The sequence below is a fragment of the Leptonychotes weddellii genome, chromosome 12, assembly GCF_054177405.1.
Source record: "Leptonychotes weddellii isolate Sample4059 chromosome 12, ASM5417740v2, whole genome shotgun sequence".
NCBI classification, from domain to species: domain Eukaryota; kingdom Metazoa; phylum Chordata; class Mammalia; order Carnivora; family Phocidae; genus Leptonychotes; species Leptonychotes weddellii.
The window spans coordinates 29,242,647-29,263,968 of NC_138380.1; the positions used below are offsets into that span (position 1 = coordinate 29,242,647).

General features: G+C 39.8%; 1 protein-coding gene across 1 annotated transcript in view; it reads right to left on the reverse strand.

The window, feature by feature from the left end:
- The window catches only part of CFTR (CF transmembrane conductance regulator), a 157,264-nt gene extending 148,171 nt beyond the window's left edge, over positions 1-9,093 (reverse strand). Inside the window, exon 1 of the mRNA XM_081800915.1 lies at positions 8,990-9,093. Coding sequence (XP_081657041.1) covers positions 8,990-9,042 — 53 coding nt within the window. The 5' untranslated portion in view covers positions 9,043-9,093. The remainder of the gene's footprint in view (positions 1-8,989) is intronic.
- Between the last annotated feature and the right edge of the window lie 12,229 nt (positions 9,094-21,322).

Consider the following 21,322-nt stretch of genomic DNA (forward strand, 5'->3'; position numbering starts at 1 on the left):
TTTTTTTTTTTTTAAAGATTTTATTTATTTATTTGAGAGAGAGAGAATGAGAGAGAGCACATGAGAGGGGGGAGGGCCAGAGGGAGAAGCAGACTCCCTGCCGAGCAGGGAGCCCGATGCGGGACTCGATCCCGGGACTCCAGGATCATGACCTGAGCCGAAGGCAGTCGCTTAACCAACTGAGCCACCCAGGCGCCCTGCTTCACTTACTTTTAAAATTTGTGTTTCACTTCCTTTTAAAATTACTCAATTACTGAATAACAATGATGTGAATTACATATGAGCCTTGAAAATTTCTTCTAGATCTTTAAGTAATTTTAAAGCTGTATATTTTGATGCTTCTTGCAATAGACTTTTTAAAAAAGAATATTTTGTGACTGATTTATGTCAATACCTAACGTTTGTTGAAAATTTTATGTGAAAACTATATGAAATGCAAATTTCAGTGCCCCTAAATGAAGCCTTATTGGAACACAGCCATGCCCATTTGTTTGCATATTGTCTCTGGCTGCTTTCCTACAATGGCAGAAACCACATGGCCCACAGCGTTGAAAATATTTACTATCTGGCTCTTTATAGGAAAAGTTTGCCAAACTCTGATCTTAAGTATAGCAATGAACTTGGGGCACCTGGGTGGCTCAGTCGGTTAAGTGTCCGACTCTTGATTTTGGCCCAGGTCTCCATCTCAGGGCTGTGAGTTCAAGCCCCACATTGGGCCCTGCATTGGGCTCCTCATTAGGCGTAGAGCCTACTTTAAATAAATAAATAAATAAATAAATAAATAAATAAATAAATAAGTATAGCAATGAACCTGGGTTGAGAAAGTAAAGCTTTGTTAGCTCTGTTTTCAAGAGTTCACAGGGATGTTTAAAATAAACAAAATGTGCAAAGAGAGCTTCCTATAAAGTTTCTCCAAGATGCTGCCTCTAGAAGTAGGACTGGTAACCCCCACTAGCAGGAGATTCATTCTCTTGTTGCTCCCACAACCAACACTGGGCTCCAAACTCTGGCCTTCAACTTCCTCTAAACACAGCTGTCCAAACTCTGGGATTCTGCCTTTTCAGCTTCATTCTCACAGATTGACCTGACTGGTACCAGATGAAATTTGTGGGTCTCTCTTTCAAATTAAGAACTTCAAGTTAAGAAAATCATTAGGCATTTGGCAGGGGGACGGGGTTGTGGGGTGGAAGCTCGGTAGGCAGTGCTAAGAAAGAGAACACTGTGTGTTTTAACAGGCTCAAAGTTTGAACATGAAACAATGATACCTAATCTTTTCCAGAGTACTGAGACCCTTTCGTTAATGCACACACAAAATATTTCATGCTAGTAGGCGTGCTCTTATTTATTCAGTCACTGCAGACAGGACCTGCAGCCCCGGCCGATTTTCATACCTCCCTGAATGTCTATGATCATAGAAATCAGATACGTAAAAACCACTGTGAAAGAAGTAAAGTTCCAGTGAGTTGGAGGCACTTCAGACTCCACCTGAGTCAGTGGGTTTGGAGGGGGGAGGGTAGAATTTCTAAGTCTATCTTACCTTGTGCCATTCCTAGAACGCAGATGCTGATTCCTGGCACTCTCAAGGTGACTCCGTAGCACAAAAAAGCCAAACAAGGAGCCACTTTAAATCCTCCCCTGGACTTCACTGAACAGCGGGAGGGCAGTATTTATAATCCTGACTGTCACCTCAGACGTCTTAATTTCTCTTACCTCAGGCTGAAAATCACTTTACTATATTTTCAAATATAGTATTGCCTGGCCTTGAGCCATATGCATCATTTCCTTTTTTAACCTTAAAGAGAAGCAGAGGGTCCACTAGGCCTCCACCCTCACCCCCAAGCCTTCTCCCAATCTCCTCACCCAGCACACTTCACCATCATCCCCCCCATTATCCAAGTCAGCACATCTAGACATTACCCTTGATGCTTCTCTCTCCTTCACCTTCCACATCTAATCAATTGCCAAGACCACTCCCACTCCCAAATGTCTTTCTTTTTCTTTTTTTTTTTTTTTTTAGATTTTTTTACTTTTATGTAATCTCTACACCAAACACGGGGCTAGAACTCACGACCCTAAAATCAAGAGTCACACGCTCTACCGACTGAGCCAGCCAGGCACATCCCCCCACCAAATGCCTTTCAAATCCATCTTTCTATCCCTACAGCTCTCCATTTCCTTGGCAAAACTGCAACAGCTTTGAACTGGTTGTCTCTCCTCTGCTTGAAATCCATGGCTTTTCACTTCCAATATGATAAAGCCCAAACAAAGCTCACCAACCCCCTTATAATCAGGCCCTGGCTAGAGTTTCAGACCCATCTCCCACAAATCTATCACACATCATATGCTCCAGTCACAGGGAATGTCTCTGAATTCTTTGAAGGTGTCATGGTCCCTCTTGCAGCCAGTCCTATACAAAGTCTGCTGCTTCCATGTTTACATTTTTCCTAATCCATCCCCACCCTCTCTGAACAATCTCCTTTAGGTGTCAACTCAGGAGTCACTTCTCCAGCAAGCCTTCCTTGACCAGCCTTAGACTGGATTGGGTGCCCCAGGGAGTGTTTTTACAAGGCCTTGTGACTCTGGGTTTCAGAGAATTCATTCTGCAAAGGCAACACCAATTTCTTTCTTGTCCATCTCAACCTTATTAATGCCCTGCATAGAATACAGAAGGTGGCAAATGAATGAATTAGTGCATCCTCTAAGCTGCCCTGAGTCATTACCTACAAAGGAAGTACTGCTCTGATTCAGCTCCTTGAAGCAACTTCTGGGAGACTTCTCTGATTATATCAGAGCAAAGCCCAGTTTCAGGGCTGAGAATCCTAACAATAAGGACTTAGCAGAAACCTTTAAATCATTCCCTTATCCCATGAGCGAAGAAATGGTAAGCAGGCTTCCCCAGAAAGGCTAAGACCTGGCCATAAGGGACACAAGAAAAATTTGACAGAATAATTGTTCTGAGCAATAAAAATCTGTCCATGCCCCTGCTTGCGTTGACCCCTTTTTAGCAGAACGATGGTGCATTACAAAACTGTTGAATGTCATCAATCTACAATATCTAAAAGCCTCTCAGGTTGATCACCATGGAATCATTATCATCACAAAGAAATATTTATTAAACCATCCAGGGGTCTTGTTGTGGTCTGAATACTATATTAAACGAATCATAGAAGGCCCTGACATCCAGGGCTTTATGATTTGAAATCGTCATTGACGTTAAAAGACAGTAATAAGCTAATGGAGCTGCAAAGAGAATAGCAAACCTGACAAGCCTTGCCACTTGGAAACAGCTATGAAAGCCAGATCTTTCAGAGCTCTATAAGAAATACATTCATTTTCTACACCAAGCAATTTAATTGAATTTTTACAGGTTTCTTGCTAAAAGAAGCCTAAGCTCCTGGCTGACACAGAGCTCGATAGTTAAGCCACTTTGTAATGCTAATTTTCCTCTCAAACGACTACCAGGTAAATTCTTCTGGAGCTGGTGAGAAGCACCTGAAATGGTAATGTTTTGCTCGGTGATAAGATACTTAACGTACTGGATACAGTACACCTTCAATCAGGGTCCACAGCCAGACCTCCATCAGGATCTGTTTTCCCCTCTTGACCTCATTGCAGCTCTGGGTTTGGTTCCAGGGACGTGCTCTGCACAGATGCGTCAGGAACCCGTGGAATCAAATTTGCCCAAATTGCTGCTGAGTCAGAGGTGTTTTTTAAAAAATTTGACAAATAACATATATTTGCATGCTAAATGGCTAACGCCCTTCCCTGATGGTTTTGCAATCCTATACTTACATTGTAGCTGTATCACACCGAAATTACAGGTTCCTGTGAAACGACACTAACAATAATAATACATCTTATAGTGGTGCTCATTTAAGGGCCTTTTAAACAAGTTTGAACATTTATGCATTGAATATTATCATACTAAGTCCTACTTCCTCCCACAAAACATAAACAGAAAACTGGAAAACCATGATTTCCCTAGTGTATCAGTTGGCCCCGAGGGATATTCTGATTGTCACATCATACATAAAATATTGATGAAGGAGTTAAGAAAAATAGATTCCACTTCTCTGTTTAACAAAGAATTGAACATTAAAGCTAAACCATCTGCTATGCGTTTTTAAGTATCTAAGAATACTCCTGGACTGTCAAGTAAGTAATAATTTGAACTATTGAAATACACTTCAAAACCAAGGAGGAATTTTTTAAACTAGAAAATTAACTAAAAGGAATTTAATTATATATATGTATATTTTATATACGTATATATAATTTCAATTTCAGTCACATCATGCAAAAGAGATAATTTTAGAATTCTGAAAGTTAAACCAATCAAGATCGACACATCCCAGGTTGGAAAATCTGAACTGTATCATAAAACATGATCAGTGGGGCACCTGGGTGGCTCAGATGTTTAAGCATCTGCCTTTGGCTCAGGTCATGATCCCAGGGTCCTGGGATCGAGCCCCACATTGGGCTCCCTGCTCGGTGGGTGCCCTGCTTCTCCCTCTCCCTCTCCCTCTACTGTTCCCCTGCTTTTGCTCTCTCGCTCTCTCTGCCAAATAAATAAATACAATCTTTAAAAAAAATAAAATAAAACATGATCAGCAAAAGGTGGATGGATAGAAAGGGATAGTCAGGGACCGGTGTAGGGAGTCAACATTTTTCAGTGTTGAGGCAACACTGTCCAAGAGAAAGGGGTGTCTGTTCCAAAAGTGGTCTCCTTCAATTCCTCCAGGAGACAAAGCCAAGTGAGTATAAGGAAACTCTGGGTTGTCCTCATTGGATGACATTTGCGCACCTACTGATTAGATGGACTCATGGTTCAGGCCCCCTTGGCAACTGGACATCTCAAGATGAATTGTGCATCTCATGTTGGCCTTTTGTTTCATGCATCTATTTCTTTTGATTGGGAGAGGCTCAGCTTTGGCTGAGAGACAAACCTGAGATAATCCATGTGTATTGATCAGGATAGGACTAGACCCTTGTTTGAGTGGCCAACTGGTCTTTCTTGGCAGTGGTTCTATGAATGCCCGCCAACAAACTGCAAAAATATTTATGACTCTGCCATAATTTTAGATTTCCTCATGCCTTACAAACAAGTAGTGAAATGTAAATATAAAATCACTGTAACAGATTTTTTTACAATGTGCCATAATTTATATAATCAAACAAGTATGGTCCTCTTCAAAACTGTGATCTTTATGGTTCTTTCATTATAAACCTATTGTAATTATGCTTCTGTTGCTCAAAGCACTTATATTCAAAAAGAAAAAAAAGCACTTATGTTTCTCTTCATTAGGAAATGTCTAAAGCTTGCAATACATTTTTCTGAATGATAATACCTAAACTTAAGTCGCACTTGGCTGTTAACAAAGCAAATTATGATGAAGAATCTTACACTTTCAGGGTGGATTTGATTTCAAGATACAATCCAAAAGTCATTTAGGAGCAAGTTCAAGTGACCAGTCTGGGTAATAGGACTAATAATCTAATGCAAGTTATGACTAAGAATAACGGCTAAAAAGTAATGAAGATACTAATATACCCATGAGAGGAAACTTATATACTGTTTTTAAAGGTAATTTCATTTAAAAAATCCAAAAATATTTTGATCAAAGGCAGAATGTTTAGAATGAGAGTTTGGTTTTCATTGATAGCTATTTTGATGCACCACACCCATTCTAATACATAAATTCTAGTTTGTTAAAAAACCTCTCATTATTTTGTGTTTAGTAATTACAAAAGTATCTTAGGGACGCCTGGGTGGCTCAGTCAGTTAAGGGGCTGCCACTGGCTTATGTCATGATCCCAGGGTCCTGGGATGGAGCCCCACTTCAGGCTCCTTGTTCAGTGGGGAGCCTGCTTCTCCCTCTGCCTGCCACTCCCCCTGCTTGTTCTCTCTCTCTCTCTGACAAATAAATAAAATCTTTTTTTTTAAAGTATCTTAAACGATTTAGTACTTATAAAAGTATCTTAAATGATCTTATTATTAAGCTGAGACTTATGCAATTCTTGGCCTTAGATCCTAATATTACTGTATTTCTCTTTGATCTTATTTGAGGCTTCTCTGTGGAGTTTATCAGGAACCCCATCCAGTTTTGTAAGAATCTGTGGCACTTGGATTCTATGGGGCTCTGACAATTCTTCAAGCATTCATCTAGACTCCTGGTGTGGATGCCATGACTAAAATTCAAAGTATCCAAGACTTCAGATGTCTTTCAAATTCTGTACTTGATGTGAAGCCCATGCAAAATTAAGAAAGTACTTAATATTATCCCAAACTTTATTAGCTTTTCCAATAATAAAACCTAAGCAAAACAATGAGAGATTTAATATAATCTATAACCCAGACCATAATAGCTTTACTCTTTGATGACTCTGAAACTGAAGGGATCATATTCAGAAAGTTAAATTCTAAAGTATTTTTTTTAAGATTTTATTTATTTACTTATTTGAGAGAGAGAGAAACAGCATGTGAGGGGATAGGGTCAGAGGGAGAAGCAGGCTCCCCGCCCAGCCGGGAGCCCGATGCGGGACTCGATCCCGGGACTCCAGGATCATGACCTGAGCCGAAGGCAGTCGCTTAACTGACTGAGCCACCCAGGCGCCCCAAATTCTAAAGTATTTAACAGCATATGATATAAGCATATGATTTTTTTCCTGTTTATGTAGTAAGGCCATGCTAGATGAGATTTTACCTAAATTAAATTCTCACCTAGGCCCATTCTTACAGACTGATAGTCACAAAATAATATTCAACAAAGATGAATTGAGGATCTTATATAAATAAAGAACGTGGTATTGTAATGAATGTTAAAATATGATAATAACACGAGCTAACATTTACTGGGCTAACCACTTTACATCCATTTTCTCAACAAATTAACCCCTATGACATAGGTCCTATTAGTCTCGAGTTTTATAGATCAAGTCACACAAACACAGAGATGTTAAGGGACTTGCCTTAGGTCACACAGCTGAATCCAAACAACCTGAATCAAAACAGTCTGAATCCAAAGCCTAACACCCTTGACCACGAAGCAGTAGTGGTCAATGCAGAAAAAAAATTTCTGACCCAATGCAGAAAAATATTTCTTACCCTTTTAGAATTAAAACCGAGAAGAAAGTTTATAATCACTGCTATTTTAGGTGATTGTCAGTTCCCATAAATAGTAGAAACTTAACTTTTAAAAATACACCTCTTCTTAGAGCAACTTATTATGAAATAGTTTGGAGAACGGGAATGAGTATGCTCTTAACAAACTTAGTAACTATTACATTTTTTTTAACAAATCAACCTCAAAGCATTTTTCTAACTATACTAAAATTTATAAGGTGATCTATTAAAAAATATTTTGATAGATCAACAGTCATCTAATTTAAATCAACAATGTGTTAATTAAAATTTCCTTAGTACTTAGAAGTAAGCCTACAATATTCATTTTTCTGAAAACTGCATTTTTAGACTGACTGGCACTTATGTTCCTCAATGTGCTCTACTAAAAAGTCTACAATTTATGCCAATTAGCATTCTGATTTTGTAAGTGGTAGGAAAATAAATGAACAGATAATCCAATTTTTACAGATGGGGTAACAAAAAGTGCTGAAACACAAATACAAAAGGTAATTCCAAAGAGTAAAGTCCTTCTCTCTTAGCCACAGGGAGGAACTTTCCTTCAGTGGTCAATGGCCATTCCTTAGCATCTGAGTTCCACACTTACTGCACATGCAGAGAATAAAACATAGAAAGATATGAAAGTCCCTCCCCCCCACACACATATGGGCATATTTATATTTGGCTTTTCTGATACCTAAGTATGCTGATTCATTGGATAATTACGAGTCAAGTAATATTCCATGACAGAGTTGTACCTATTCATTCATTCACATAATATAACAGGAACAAAGTAGATACAGTATCCAAAGAACACTTCAAATTTAAAATGCTTCATCTACTTACACTTGGCCTAAAACTCGGAACTTAGAATCCATTTTTAAAAACATAGTTAGATGAAGTTTGCAAGCTTTTATGACTCATCACATGCAAAGTAGGATAAGAGTATACTAATTTATTACATGTCAGTTGTGTATAACTTCAGTATCTAGTCCTATAGCTTCACATTTCCATGATAATTCTGATTCCCCCACGCCCTTGTAAAAAATGTATAACTTGTAGGGGCGCCTGGGTGGCTCAGTGGGTTGAGCACTGGACTCTTGATTTCGGTCAGGTCATGATCTCAGGGTCTGGGATGGAGCCTGGTGTTGCCCTGCTTGGGATTATTCCCTCTCCATCTCCCTCTGCCCCTACCCCCTCCCTTGAAAAAAAAAAAAAAGTTTAACTTGTAGAATTGGCTTTTTTAAGATAGATATTTCAAAGGATTTGCTTTCATCCTTAAAAGAATAATGGAATGGTGGCATATACTTGTTGATTTACTCAGTATCATAACAATAAAAACCTCATTTAAGCTCATATTACCCACTTCACTCTTCTCCCCTTAACAAAGTTCAATATTCAGTCAACAAGTGTTTTCTGAGCACCTACTACATGCAAACATGGCACTTGGAATAGTATGCCAAAAGACATCTAAGTTTCCAAGGCATGAAGTGGGGAGAAACAAGGGACCAAACTGAAGTATTTATTATCAAGTTTTTCATTCACTAATTTCTTAGAAAAATGGAAGAAAACACTTGCACAGTAGCACAGTTCGGTCTGCAGAGTGCAACTTTCAGTTGCAAGTAGTTCAGATTTCAAAGTTAAACTAAAGCTCTCTATCCAAACAACTGGCTTCAGTTTATTCTTTAATCTCTTCTTCACGTTTTCTATTTTGTTCACAAAATCCACATTCTCTTCCATAACAATGAATGATAGCGCATCTTAAAAAAAAAAAAAAGCTATTCCTCTTTCCCCAAAACCCAGCCCATACACACGCCCTCTTCTTTCGTGGGCACGTGTCCTTCCAAACTCGGCAGGACACCCCCTCACCTGAAAAAAAGTTTGGAGAGGACGCTGGCCTTTTCCAGAGGCGACCTCTGCATGGTCTCTGCGGGCGTCGGGGTCCCTGCCGGGGCAGGCTGGGCTCGAGCTCCTAATGCCAAACGGCCTACTCCTCTGGCGCAGGCTGCTCGCCCCTTTTTCTCTGACCTGCTGTGATGTCATTTGCTTCCAACCACCCCCCCTCCTACCCCTCACACCTCCCCTTTCCTTTAGCTCCTTCCCCCGCCTCCACTGCCCAGGTTAAAAGCTGGGCGCTGCCTGGTCCAGCCCCCAACTTGCCCTAGCGGCTTTCTCCACCCTCTGTGCACCCTGACCGCTCGTTCTTCTCGTCTCCTTAGCTCCCTGGCTGCCCCGCGTCTCCCTTTCCCCATTCTGACTCCCAGCCTTCCTCCCTCGCGCGCGCTTCTTCCAGGCCCGCGATCCTACCGTCCAGCCCCCACCCAGCCCGCAGGTGGGGGACAGTGGCGGCCGCTCTCCGGGTCCTGCGTCCGACGCTCAGCAGGAGCAGAACCAGCCCGCGGGCAGCCTCCTGGACCCTCCTCAGCGCCCGGTTCCGCGGGACGCGGGGCACGCGGCCGCCAACTTCTGAGCCTTCTTGCTCACCCTTCTTCCGAGAGCCTAGCCGGGTTCGCGTTCCGTTTGCAAGGTGCATTTTGAAGGGGGAACGAAAATCTGTCTCTCCTGTATCAAAATGCAGCCTTAGAGACCCGAAAGTTCGGCGGCAGCGTCTGCTGTGTTCACCTTAGCGCCTCCTTTGAGTGTCGGAGGGAAGAACCAAGCTTAGTTTCAGGCTTAGGTGGCTGAGAGCGGCTCAGACCCTTGCGAGACGCACTCGTGGGGGGAAATCGTATAAGGTGGTAATCGCTTTGTCCTGTACGCGCTCAGGATTTGTTCACCGTCTTAAGTTTTCAGCCCGACTTGCGTTCTGAAGGAAGGCTTTTGTGTTAGCGACTAAGATGACAAGTCGACAGTGTGTAAACTAACCCGCCCTCCTATAGATTTCCTAGTCTCGGTCAGCAAAACATCTTGACTAATACACCGAAAGCAATCCAGTCTTGGAAGGGAAGGTAGCGTGCTAACTCCGACCTGACTCAGAGAAACGCCATCTTCGACTCTCTGAGGGCATCTAAGCTTTCCCAGGTGTGGGCGCCTTAACTTCCCCTAGATTTTGGTGTAAGGATTGTGCGCCTGCCTGAGGGCTTTTGAAGAGCCAAGGCTTTAATTCCTGAATCCTATTGTGTAAAAGCAAGAGCACATTGAATTAAAATTGAAAAATTCAAATGAAAGTAAACATTTTGGTCTGATTACTGCCTCTACAACTAAGGCAAGGGTGTTTACTTGTAAATCACCTTATTGTTGATTTGTGGTCACCCAAATACAGTACAAATAAAACGTGCATTTCACAATAATAGAAAGGAATACGCATTTAAATTAATGAACGCACTCAGCAGGTTTTTATAGCTCCACTTTGAATTTCAATGTTACCTTTTTTCCCATCTTAATGTGGGTTGTATAAACATTTAAATTCCATTATGCTAAATTTTAACAGTAGAGAAAATAGGAGCAAAGATATAAACCAAAATGTATGGAGTTAGATACCAAGAAAGAACTTCAGCATTTCTAACTCATGATCCCTGCTTCAAATCCTGTGCCCATGTTTTCCTCTCTCCATTATGACATACACATTAAGGCTCTCTTGGTCTTCATTATTGACTTTTCCCAGGTATGTGATTGAACTCACTCCATCCACTTCCCCACCCCCACTCTATTGTTTGCTTTATAACTGCTAGTGTGACCCATCAAATATAGTACACACATTTTGAAATAAATTAGCAATCAGTTCCTCTTTGTTACCAAAGAGCAAGTGATAATAAAGGGATTAACAATTAAGTTCCAAAGAACACAGAAGCTGACCAAGTGCTATGGTTTGAAAAGACCCCAAGTATTTGTCAATCCATCTCCTTCCTCTGGAAAGAATAAATGAAATAGTGACTATTTCTTGAGTTCTTACTATTTGCCAGGCATCATCTCAGGTAAACCTTATAACAACCATGTAAACAGGTGTTATTTTCCCCAATTTTTGGTTAAGGAAACCGGCAAGAGAAGTTAGGTAACTATCTGTAATGGTAGAGCTAAGATTCAAACTTGGTCTAATTCCAAACCATGACTCCTACCAGTGTGTAACACTGCTTCTAATCAAATCATCCCTCCTGTATTATTATATACCATAACTTACACACCAACCCAGTTTTTCTCTCCTCATATTGGTTTCATGAAATTATAACTGCTAGACCTGTTCAGGATTGAGATAAGAAAGCAAAAATCTACAAACCAAGTAGCTACTGGAGTTTTATATTTTTAATAAAAGACATTCAATTATGATATTCCATTTTAAGCATGCATACACACATACATATAGGAAGACCCCAGATTTTTATCATAAAAGATTACAACCCAAATTTGTTCTGGGCATAAGTAAGATTTCACTATTATTCAGAACATTAACACTGTTAACAGATATGAACAAATGAACTGAGACATGATACTCTAAATTTGCATCTAAGTACATACCTAATGAGGGAATGTACACTTATGCTCCAGGAAATGTCCAAATGTGGCTGAAGATCATGACTGAAATCCTAAATGTGGCTTCGAGATGTCAGGAATAGGAAAGAAATCAATGGCCAGGATGAGAACGGAAAGAGGTAGTAAACTGTGAAGCTCTTCTCTCCAAGCTGCTTAAATATCAACTCATAAAATTTTATTATAATAGCTTGTATTTGTTGAGCACTTACTGAATATATATATGCCAAGTGAGGCGCCAAATACATGGCATGGTTTGTCTTTTTTAATACTTACAACACTTTCATGGGACAGGTATCTTCTTCGTTATCCATATATTACAGGTGAAGAAACTAAGGTACAAAAAGGTTAGCAATTTTCCCAAGCAAGCTGCACAGTATATAATAACAGAGAAAACAGATTTGAACCTAAACATTGTGTTGCCGGAGCCCAAGCGTTTAACCACTACACATACCTCCCCTCCAGATTTCCTATTGTTTTAAGCAGAATTGACATTCAATTTAGAAGATTAGGTGACCGGGGGCGCCTGCCTGGCTGGCTCAGTTGGTGAGGCATGCAACTCTTGATCTTGGGGGTTCTAATTTAAGGCCCATGCTGGGTATAGAGATTACTTAAAAGTAAAAAATCTTAGGAAGAAAAAAAGATTAGGTAGCCATTCGTACGGCATTTTTTGTATTGTGGGAAAATGCATATACATAACATCAAATGTATAATCTAAAACCATTTTGAGTCCCGGGATCGAGTCCCGCATCGGGCTCCCTGCTCGGCGGGGAGTCTGCTTCTCCCTCTGACCCTCCCCCCTCTCGTGCTCTCTGTCTCTCATTCTCTCTCGCAAATAAATAAATAAAATCTTTAAAAAAAAAAAATAAAACCATTTTTTAAATGTACAATTCAGTGGTAATACACTCACATTATTGTGCAACCATCACTGCCATCTATCCCTACAACTCTTTTCATCTTGTAAAGCTTAAACACTATACCCATTACACAATAACTCCCCATTCTCCCCTCCCCCCAGCCCCCGGCAACCACATTATACTTTATCTTTATGACTTTGACTTCTCTAAGTGCCCCCATATAAGTAGAATCATACAGTATTTGTCTTTGTGTGACTAGCTTACTTCACTTAGCATGATGTCCTTGAGATTTATCCATGTTGTAGCATATTGTGGAATTTCTTTCTTGTTAAGGCTAAACAGTATTACATTGTATGTATATATCACGTTTTGTTTATCGATTCATCCACTGGTGGACACTTGGGTTTTAGCTATCGTGACACTGCTATGAACATTGGTGTACAAATTGTATGGCATCATTTTAAAGGTATGTTGAGAAGAAACAAAAAGAGGGGTGCCTGGCTGGCTCAGTAGGATCATGTGACTCTTGATCTCAGGGTTGTGAGTTTGAGCCCCATGTTGGGTGTGGAAATTATTTTAAAAAAATTAATTAAAATAAGGGGCACCTAGGTGGCTCGGTTGGTTAAGCATCTGCCTTCGGCTCAGGTCATGATCCCGGGGACCCCCCCTCCCCCAGTCAGGCTCCTGGCTCAGTGGGGAGTCTGCTTCTCCCTCTCTCGCAGCCCCTCTCCCTCCCCCACCCCCCACCCCAACTTGTACTCTCACTCTAATAAATAAATAAAATATTTTTTAATTAATTTTAAAAAGATGAAGAGAAGAAAAGGAAGCCAACATTTATTAGTACCTACTATGTGTTCAGCAATGTGTCATTTGCTTCCTACAAATGATCTCAATAAATGAAACCTTATGAGATAACCTTCCTGTCACACGTTACTCACTCTGCCAGATGATGGCTGAAGTCCCACCATTAGACATCACGAGAGTGAAATTTCACTATACTTTACTTATCCATTATGTTCAATTTCATTTGAGAGTGTTCCTTAGATTCTTTCCTGAGAACGGGCTTTAATAGTGATAAATAGGTAGTAGCCATGAGTGCACTGAAAACTGGCCAAGTAAAAGGAAGAAGGAAAAAGTCGCCCCCATCAGGAAGAAAAGCTCATCAAAAAAAGGGAAAGGCAAGGCCTCGTTAGCTTCACGGGCCTAGGCTGGTTCTGCTCATAAACTTATCTAAGCTGGAAGGGCAAGGGCAGTCAAAGCTCTTCACAGCGTGCTGCAATGATGACCAAGCATGTAAATACACATTACAGTCTTACAAAGACATTTCAGACCCGGATAGAGGTGTCCTGGTACATGAGGAGGCCAGGTGATCATTTACTTTTACTGCTTTCAACATGATGTTTGATCTGACAATTCTGTTTATAAACACACATAACACAGTTTTATTTATAGACACACACAACCCTTTTTGCCCCACAACCTCCTTGGAGACAGGAATTGTGTCTTCTGTTTTCCTTTTACTCATCTTTTGTTTAGTAACACAGTATATGCAAGCAAATAACAATTTTCTCTTGGGCTTACTGACCTAAGAGTTGAAATGTCATCCTCAAGGGGAAATCTGAAGATGCTCAAGAGATGAATGATTAACATTAATCTTTTCACAGGCAAGAGCTCATTGCTAAGGCAAGTATACAGAATAAGGCAGGATCTCCACTCTTCAAAGCTCAGATTCTACCAGTGATCGTCAAAATTCTCTGAAGATGGTAGCACAGCATAATCGAAAGAGCTTGGGCTTTGAGAAAATAAAGAGCTAAATTTTCAATCCTGGCACCACTGCTTACGTGGCTGTGTGGTCACATTTCCGTCAGTTCTCTTCCCTGAAAATGAGGTTAATAAGACCTACCTCATGCACAGCACAGTGAGTCGAGACAACAATATTGTACTGTTAACATCAAACTTGCTACGAGACTAGAATTTAATTATTCCAACTACTAGAAAGAATAATTAGGTAAGGTGATAGAAGTGCTAATTATCACTACAGTGGTACTGATCTTACAATACGAGTGTGTCAAATTAACATTCTGTACTCCTTACATTTACACAATGTTACATGTCAAATATATTTTAATAACAAAAAATAATAAAAATACCCAGCTCACCCGGTTGTTGAATGGATTAAGTCCAGTTCTTTCTACCTCAGTGCTATTGACATTTGGGGCTAGGTAATTCACTGATTAGGGGACTGTCCTGTGCATTATAGAATGTTTAGCAGCATCTAGCTTCTACCCACTGAGTGCCTGTGAAACTAGCCTCCCGCCACCACCCAAGTTGTGACAACAGAAACTGTCTCCAGAGATTGCCTAAATCCCTAGGGCGGGGAGGGCAAAATTGTCCCTGGTTGAGAATCACTGGATGAAATTACTTAAATATGATGCATGTAACAGACATAAAGGGTTTCAAACTGAATAAGCACTCAATGAATTTTAGAAATTATTGTTACATATCACTGGTGATAAATCAGAAATCAGTACAGCATTGCAAAAGAAAATGCTACAGAAAACAACTCCCTAAGGCTATCGGCATTCTCAGGAACATTAGATTCTCTCATTCCCTCTGAAGTTATTTGCTTGTATTTAGACTAGATGAATACAGACAAATTCAGGTACCCTCCCAACTATAAGATAATTTTGATTTAGAGGCAGAATTAGGTTTTTATATGGTGGAAGTCCTCACTCTTTTTGCACTGAAATGACATTTGAAGCTCTGTTTTTCAGTTCCTCAAATTTTCAGCTCATCACCAGTGTTAAATTCTTAACTACTGTGTCCAGGTGGAATCTGGCACCCTGATGGGTCTTCTGTAAATTAAAGGCACTTCCTCATAAAGGACATCTTAAAGATCCTCAATCTGCACAAAATGAGAACTTATTGGTGCTGTTAATAAACTGGAACAATTATGAACAATATCTTGAATGATACAATTTTGTCATGAGTATAAAAGCTAATAATGCTGGGGTTTTCTAAAACTGTCATTCATGACATGTTTCATTATTTATGCTGGTTCTCTTTTCATTTTCCTGCTGAAGCTTTTTTAGAAACAAGAGAATTTATAAGACCAGATTAAATTTTCTCTAGCGATATCAGGGTGAAAGCCAGATGCTGTCTATAGCATTAAAACTGTGGTCTTATATACATGGATCCTAGGAAGAAAAGTAGTAGTTTGTTTCTTCAGGTGAATTCTATACTAACTCATATGCTACATAGAAGAGTCACACTTAGAAAGGCAGTGGAGCATACAGTAAGTAGTTACTTATAACTATTTTCCCCCAAATAGATAATTTATAATAACAACATGTAAATAAAGAAGATATGTGAAATAAAGAATAAGAGAGACTCGGTGGGAGACTGCTAATGCACCTAGGAACTAAGAGTAATTGTGAATGTCCTGACCCTCAAAGCCCAACAGGTTTTATTATTCCCATTGTCTGATATTTTATAGAAATTAATATGCAAGTTCACCTGGAAATAAAAGCCATCCTCCCTTCACCCCAGTTTTGGAAGAGTTTGCCATTGAAAGGCTTGTAGAATTGTCAGTGACTGATATCCCAGATGGCATTTTTAGCTATAATTTTTTTCAGAAACATTTATTTTATGATCATTTCTTATACCGATTCATGATTAACGCCAAGGATACAACATGAAGTCAATTATTCGAGGGAGGTCTTGAAACTGTAACTTGAAAACCCCCAGGCTCTGATTTGCTTTAACTTACCCTACATAGACAGTGTCTGTGAGATCTTATTCTTATGCTGGTCATTTATTGATCTTCAAGTTCAATGCGATGGGTGAAACTATGGTGATGAATCCACAGGGTCAGAAGGACAACCCATTCCTGGTTCTGTGACTATGGCTCATTGGCCTACACAGCCTACATCTCGGCGTCTCCCGGAGTGACTGGAACCTCTTCCTTTCAAAGGCTGTTGAGAAGCAGCACTGATGAAACTATGGCATTTGGAACTCTTATTTACATGTGCAAAAAATTATGCTTAAAGATAGGTATGAAAACTATCTAAATCATTTTTGGAACAAAGCATATCATGCTAACTAAAGAAAATCAAATTGACAGGTATGTGTCATAGCTTTCCTCTAAACAAATGTGACTGTCACAAGGTTTTACCTAAAAATAAAAAAAATGGTAATTTTTTATCATAGCAATTTAAGCTTAGCATGATCCTGTTTTTGCAAGGAAAAAAAATACAGGTTTTACATACCACTTTGCTGCATAAATTATATTACATAACTCAGAAAAAGTTGGCATATTTGATTATCATTGTCATTCCACTTCACAGATGCAGAAACTGAGGTATAGAAAGTTAAATGCCAAGCACCAATTCAAAATTTGAATGAAGCTCCAAAGCTGAGCACTTAATTACCATGTTGCGTGTATAACTGGACCATATAGGATTGTTTTGTTTAAAAGGAGCTGCCTTTTACAGTTTGTCCATTTGTTTCTCTGGTTAGCTGAAAAACGGGTACTTATCACAAAGGGGTTTCCTATTTTGTTTTTTCCTTTTTTTTCTTCATTTCCTCAGAATCCACTGAGAGGACTATTTATTATAAAGAATGTAAAGTAGGTAGGTATCCATGGGGCAGGAAGGACTGAAGAAAACCTTTTCTTCTCGTTTTCTTTTGAGATTCAACATAGTTAGAAACTATTTCATGAGTGGAGATGACCCTGGCTGAAATGTTCAAATATGCACGTCAAGGGTGCCCGAGGAAGACTTGACACACCGTGAGAGAAAAAATTTAATGCCAATGCTTACCGCTTGGTGGAAGATGGGCCACTTTGCAGATGAAACTGGAAGGCTGCCTTGTGTACATACCCAGCATGGGATGCTGGGTAGGCTTTCAAAACTGCTGAAGAAACTTCAAAAGTCCAACTTACAAAAAAAATTTCTGAACTTCTTGCTAACTTCAACGTTCAAAAGTCAAAAAGACATGTGACCTTACTTGTGTCCCAAGAAGTAGGTGAAAAGAGACATACAAGTTTATATATATATATATATATATATATATATGTTTGCATGAGCGGTGAATAAAAGCTTGGAGAGATATATGTCATAATCATTTTATGCCATGAATTTCTAAACACTTCAAATATTTTTGCAGAACAAACAAAAGGAATGCATCCTGCGAATAAAATGGCCTTTTGACTCCATTCCACAAATGCTTTTGGAAAGCCTATAGTATTCCAGCTTTTTGCCAGGAAAGGGGAAAAGTGAACAAGACAGAATTCTGCTACAACTTTCAAAGTGCTTCTTGGAGCTTAAAGTGCTACTCAAACTGACAAAGCAAAGCATTAGTTACCTGAGCCCAGAGGTTTACATGACCAGCATCAATGTTTCTTTCATTTATTCTGGAATCTCGTTGGCCCTGTAAAATCTACAGTAAATCCCTAAATCTCTTTCACCTTCCTTTCTTTTACCCCCACTGCAGGCCTGCATTCTTTCCCCATTCCTGGTTTGGGGACTGAAAACAAAATCGTCCCAGAGATCATTACGTCTAGTCACAAAGATACCCTGTGAGGAGTAGAAGAAAAATCCTTCCATCAGGTAACTTTAAACATTTGCCCCATAATCAGCTCCCGCCACCAGTAGTTCCTTAGAAGATAATATTCTGATAAAGCCTTGGAGGTAGGCTTAAAAAATGTAGCTCTTCATATATCTTGTGTAAGTGCACAGTATACCACATTTCATTTTTTGCATGTTAGGAGCATTAATTTTTAAAACACAAACATATAAAATAAAACACAATTTTTAAAACTCTATCTTGGCAATTATCCCCTTAAAACAAACAAACAAACAAACAAACACTGAAAGCCTCCAAAATGGGAGTATCCCAGTCCTCTGTTTCTCCAGAAGATTGTGCAAACCCCTCACTCCTCTCAGAAGCCGGGGAGAGGCCTGTGAGGAGCAGTAGAGGGTTCTCACACACCTGCCAATGCCAAGGTCAACCCCCCAAAGCAAAGCAGGAGCTCCACTCCTCATGCCCCTCAGGGCCCACGGGGTACTCGTCTTGTTTGCTGTCAGACAGCCTGCATGCCCTCAACACTACTGGAGAACAGAAACCTTGAACCTTTCTGCACCTGCTAGTGCTTGGCACTGTGGGAACCCGGCAACTGACAGCTCCCTGGAGAACAGCCAGGCCGGACGGAACACCCAGTCCAACGCTGCAGGCTCATCGCCGGGCTCAGAGCCAGCCCCCAGCTGCAACTGTGCTGCTCTCGTTTTCAAAACCCACTTTGGTTATGATTCTACTTGTCTTTAGGAATTCTTTTTGTTAATACCTATTAAATAATAAAGCAAATGAGTCTTGGAAATTATCCTGCCCAGAACAGGGTAGGGAAGAACAGCCTATTTGATTATTAACATTATAACTTGCTTGCTTTCAAGAAAGTGAGGATTAAAAAAAATGTTGCAAAATAAATTTAGATTTAAAGATCTGAGAATAAGTGTAGACCTCTATTCAGTCACCCGGATGCTCACACAAACCCAAACCAATCTGAGGCTTGTAACAATTTGAGTAATTCAAGAAAAATGGACTATTTTCCGGAATCTGCTTCTATGTTCACTCAGACATAATTTTAAAATATACTTTCATTTGGCTGTGTAAGAAAACAAGCCTTAGATTATCTCATTTTAAAATTTATTTTCTAACAGGTAGTATAGCACAGGGTGTTAGAACTCTTCCACTGGAAGCTGAGATTTCTTCATTTGTAAGATGGGGGAAGCAAGAATTTTCATTACATAGGGTTATTATGAGAATTAAATGAGTTCCTATAAGGAAAAAATTAAATGCATTGCTTGACATAGAATAAGTGCTCAATAAGTGGTGTGTGTGTGTGTGTGTTTCAAATTTCACACGCTCACATTAGTGATTTACTGAAAGCTAAACTGGTCCTTCCATGATTCTTTTTTTACAAGAAAGAAAGAAATGGGTATGGGATAATTCTTTATGACTTTTTAAATGCACATCTCCTCAACCAGTTTTAGTTTTTGTTTATTTAGTTCCTTCAAAAAAAAAAAGGGAAAATAAAACTCAACAATAAGAAAACAACCCAATTTAAAAAATAAGCCAAACATCTGAGCAGATACTACACCAAAGAAGATATACAGATGGCCAATAAGCATATGAAAAGATGCTCATCATCATTTGTCATCAGGGAATTGCAAATGAAAACAATCATAAGATACCACTGCTCACCCTTTAGAATGGCTAAAATCCAAAAAACTGACAATCCCAGTCACTGGTGAGGCTTGCTGGTGGGAATGCAAAATGGTATAGCTACTTTGGAATGCCATTTGGCAGTGTCTTACAAAGCTAAATATAGTCTTACTATATAACCTAGTAATCACACTTTGAGGTATTTATCCAACTGATTGGAAAACTTCAGTCTACACAAAAATCTCCATGCAAATGTTTACAGTAGTTTTATTCACAACTGCCAAAACCTGGAAGTAAACAAGTATACTTCAATCATGAATGGATAAACAAACTGTGGTACATCTACAAAATGGGATACTATTCAGTAATGAGAAGGAATGAACTATTTTTTTAAAGATTTATTTATTGGGCGCCTGGGTGGCTCAGTTGGTTAAGCGACTGCCTTCCAGCTCAGGTCATGATCCTGGAGTGCTGGAATCGAGTCCCGCATGGGGCTCCCTGCTCTGCGGGGAGTAGGCTTCTCCCTCTGACCCTCCCCCCTCTCATGCTCTCTCTCTCATTCTCTCTCTCTCTCAAATAAATAAATAAAATCTTTAAAAAAAAGATTAAAAAAATAAAGATTTATTTGAGAGAGAGAGAGCACACAGCGGGGGGAGGGGCTGAGAGAGGGGTAGAGAGAAAATCTCCAGCCAACTCCCCACTGAGTGCAGAGCCCCTTGGGTTCCTGATCTCAGTGAGATCATGACCTGAGCCAGAATCAAGAGTCTGATGCTCAACTGACTGAGTCACCCAGGCACCCCAAAAAGGAATGAACTATTAAGCCACAAAAAGACATGAATGAACGTAAATGCATATTGCTAGTGAAAAAAGCCAATGTGAAAAGCCTACATATTGTATGATTTCGATTACACATATCTTGGAAGAAGCACAACTATATAGAGACTGTAATAGATCAGTGGTTGCCAGGAGTTTGGGATGAGGAGGGGAAGGGTCAAACAGTGTGAAAATTAATAAAATGAAACTTCACTTAAAATGGAGCGAGGAGAGCGGAGAGGTCAGAAGGGGGAGCTCTCATGCCCTTAACACTCCTCTTTAATTGCAGACCCAAACAGGAAGAGACCTATCTTGCATTCCTCACAGGAAGAAGTCTATACCCCATCAGGAAGAAGAAAGATTTTCTCTTTGTCCAGCAACAGACCAGCCAATGAGAGACTATCAAAACACAGCCAATGAAAAGCCACTAAACTTGGAACTCCCAGTTTACTCCAACGGACTTTTTGTCTATAAGAGCCCCTCCCAATCCGCCCCCCCTGCTCCCCGCCACCCCAGCCTTTCCTCTATAAAAAAAGGACTCCAGATTTGCCTATGCTTTTGCCATAGCCTACATGTCCTGAATTGCAATTCTCTATTACTCCTGGATAAACCCATTTTACTGGTAAAATAACTGACAGTTTTATTTTAAGGTTAACAATAGGTAAAGCAAAAGGAATATTTTTAGGGCAGTGAAACTATTCAGTATGTGCATTTTTAAAAAATCATTTAGGAAATGGGGGATGGGGAGAAATTCCAGGATGGAATGCAGAATGTGACAAGAGAATCTAAATATATTACAAATATATGAAACAATCTCACGGGAAGGAATGGGAGGAAAAGGCTCTGG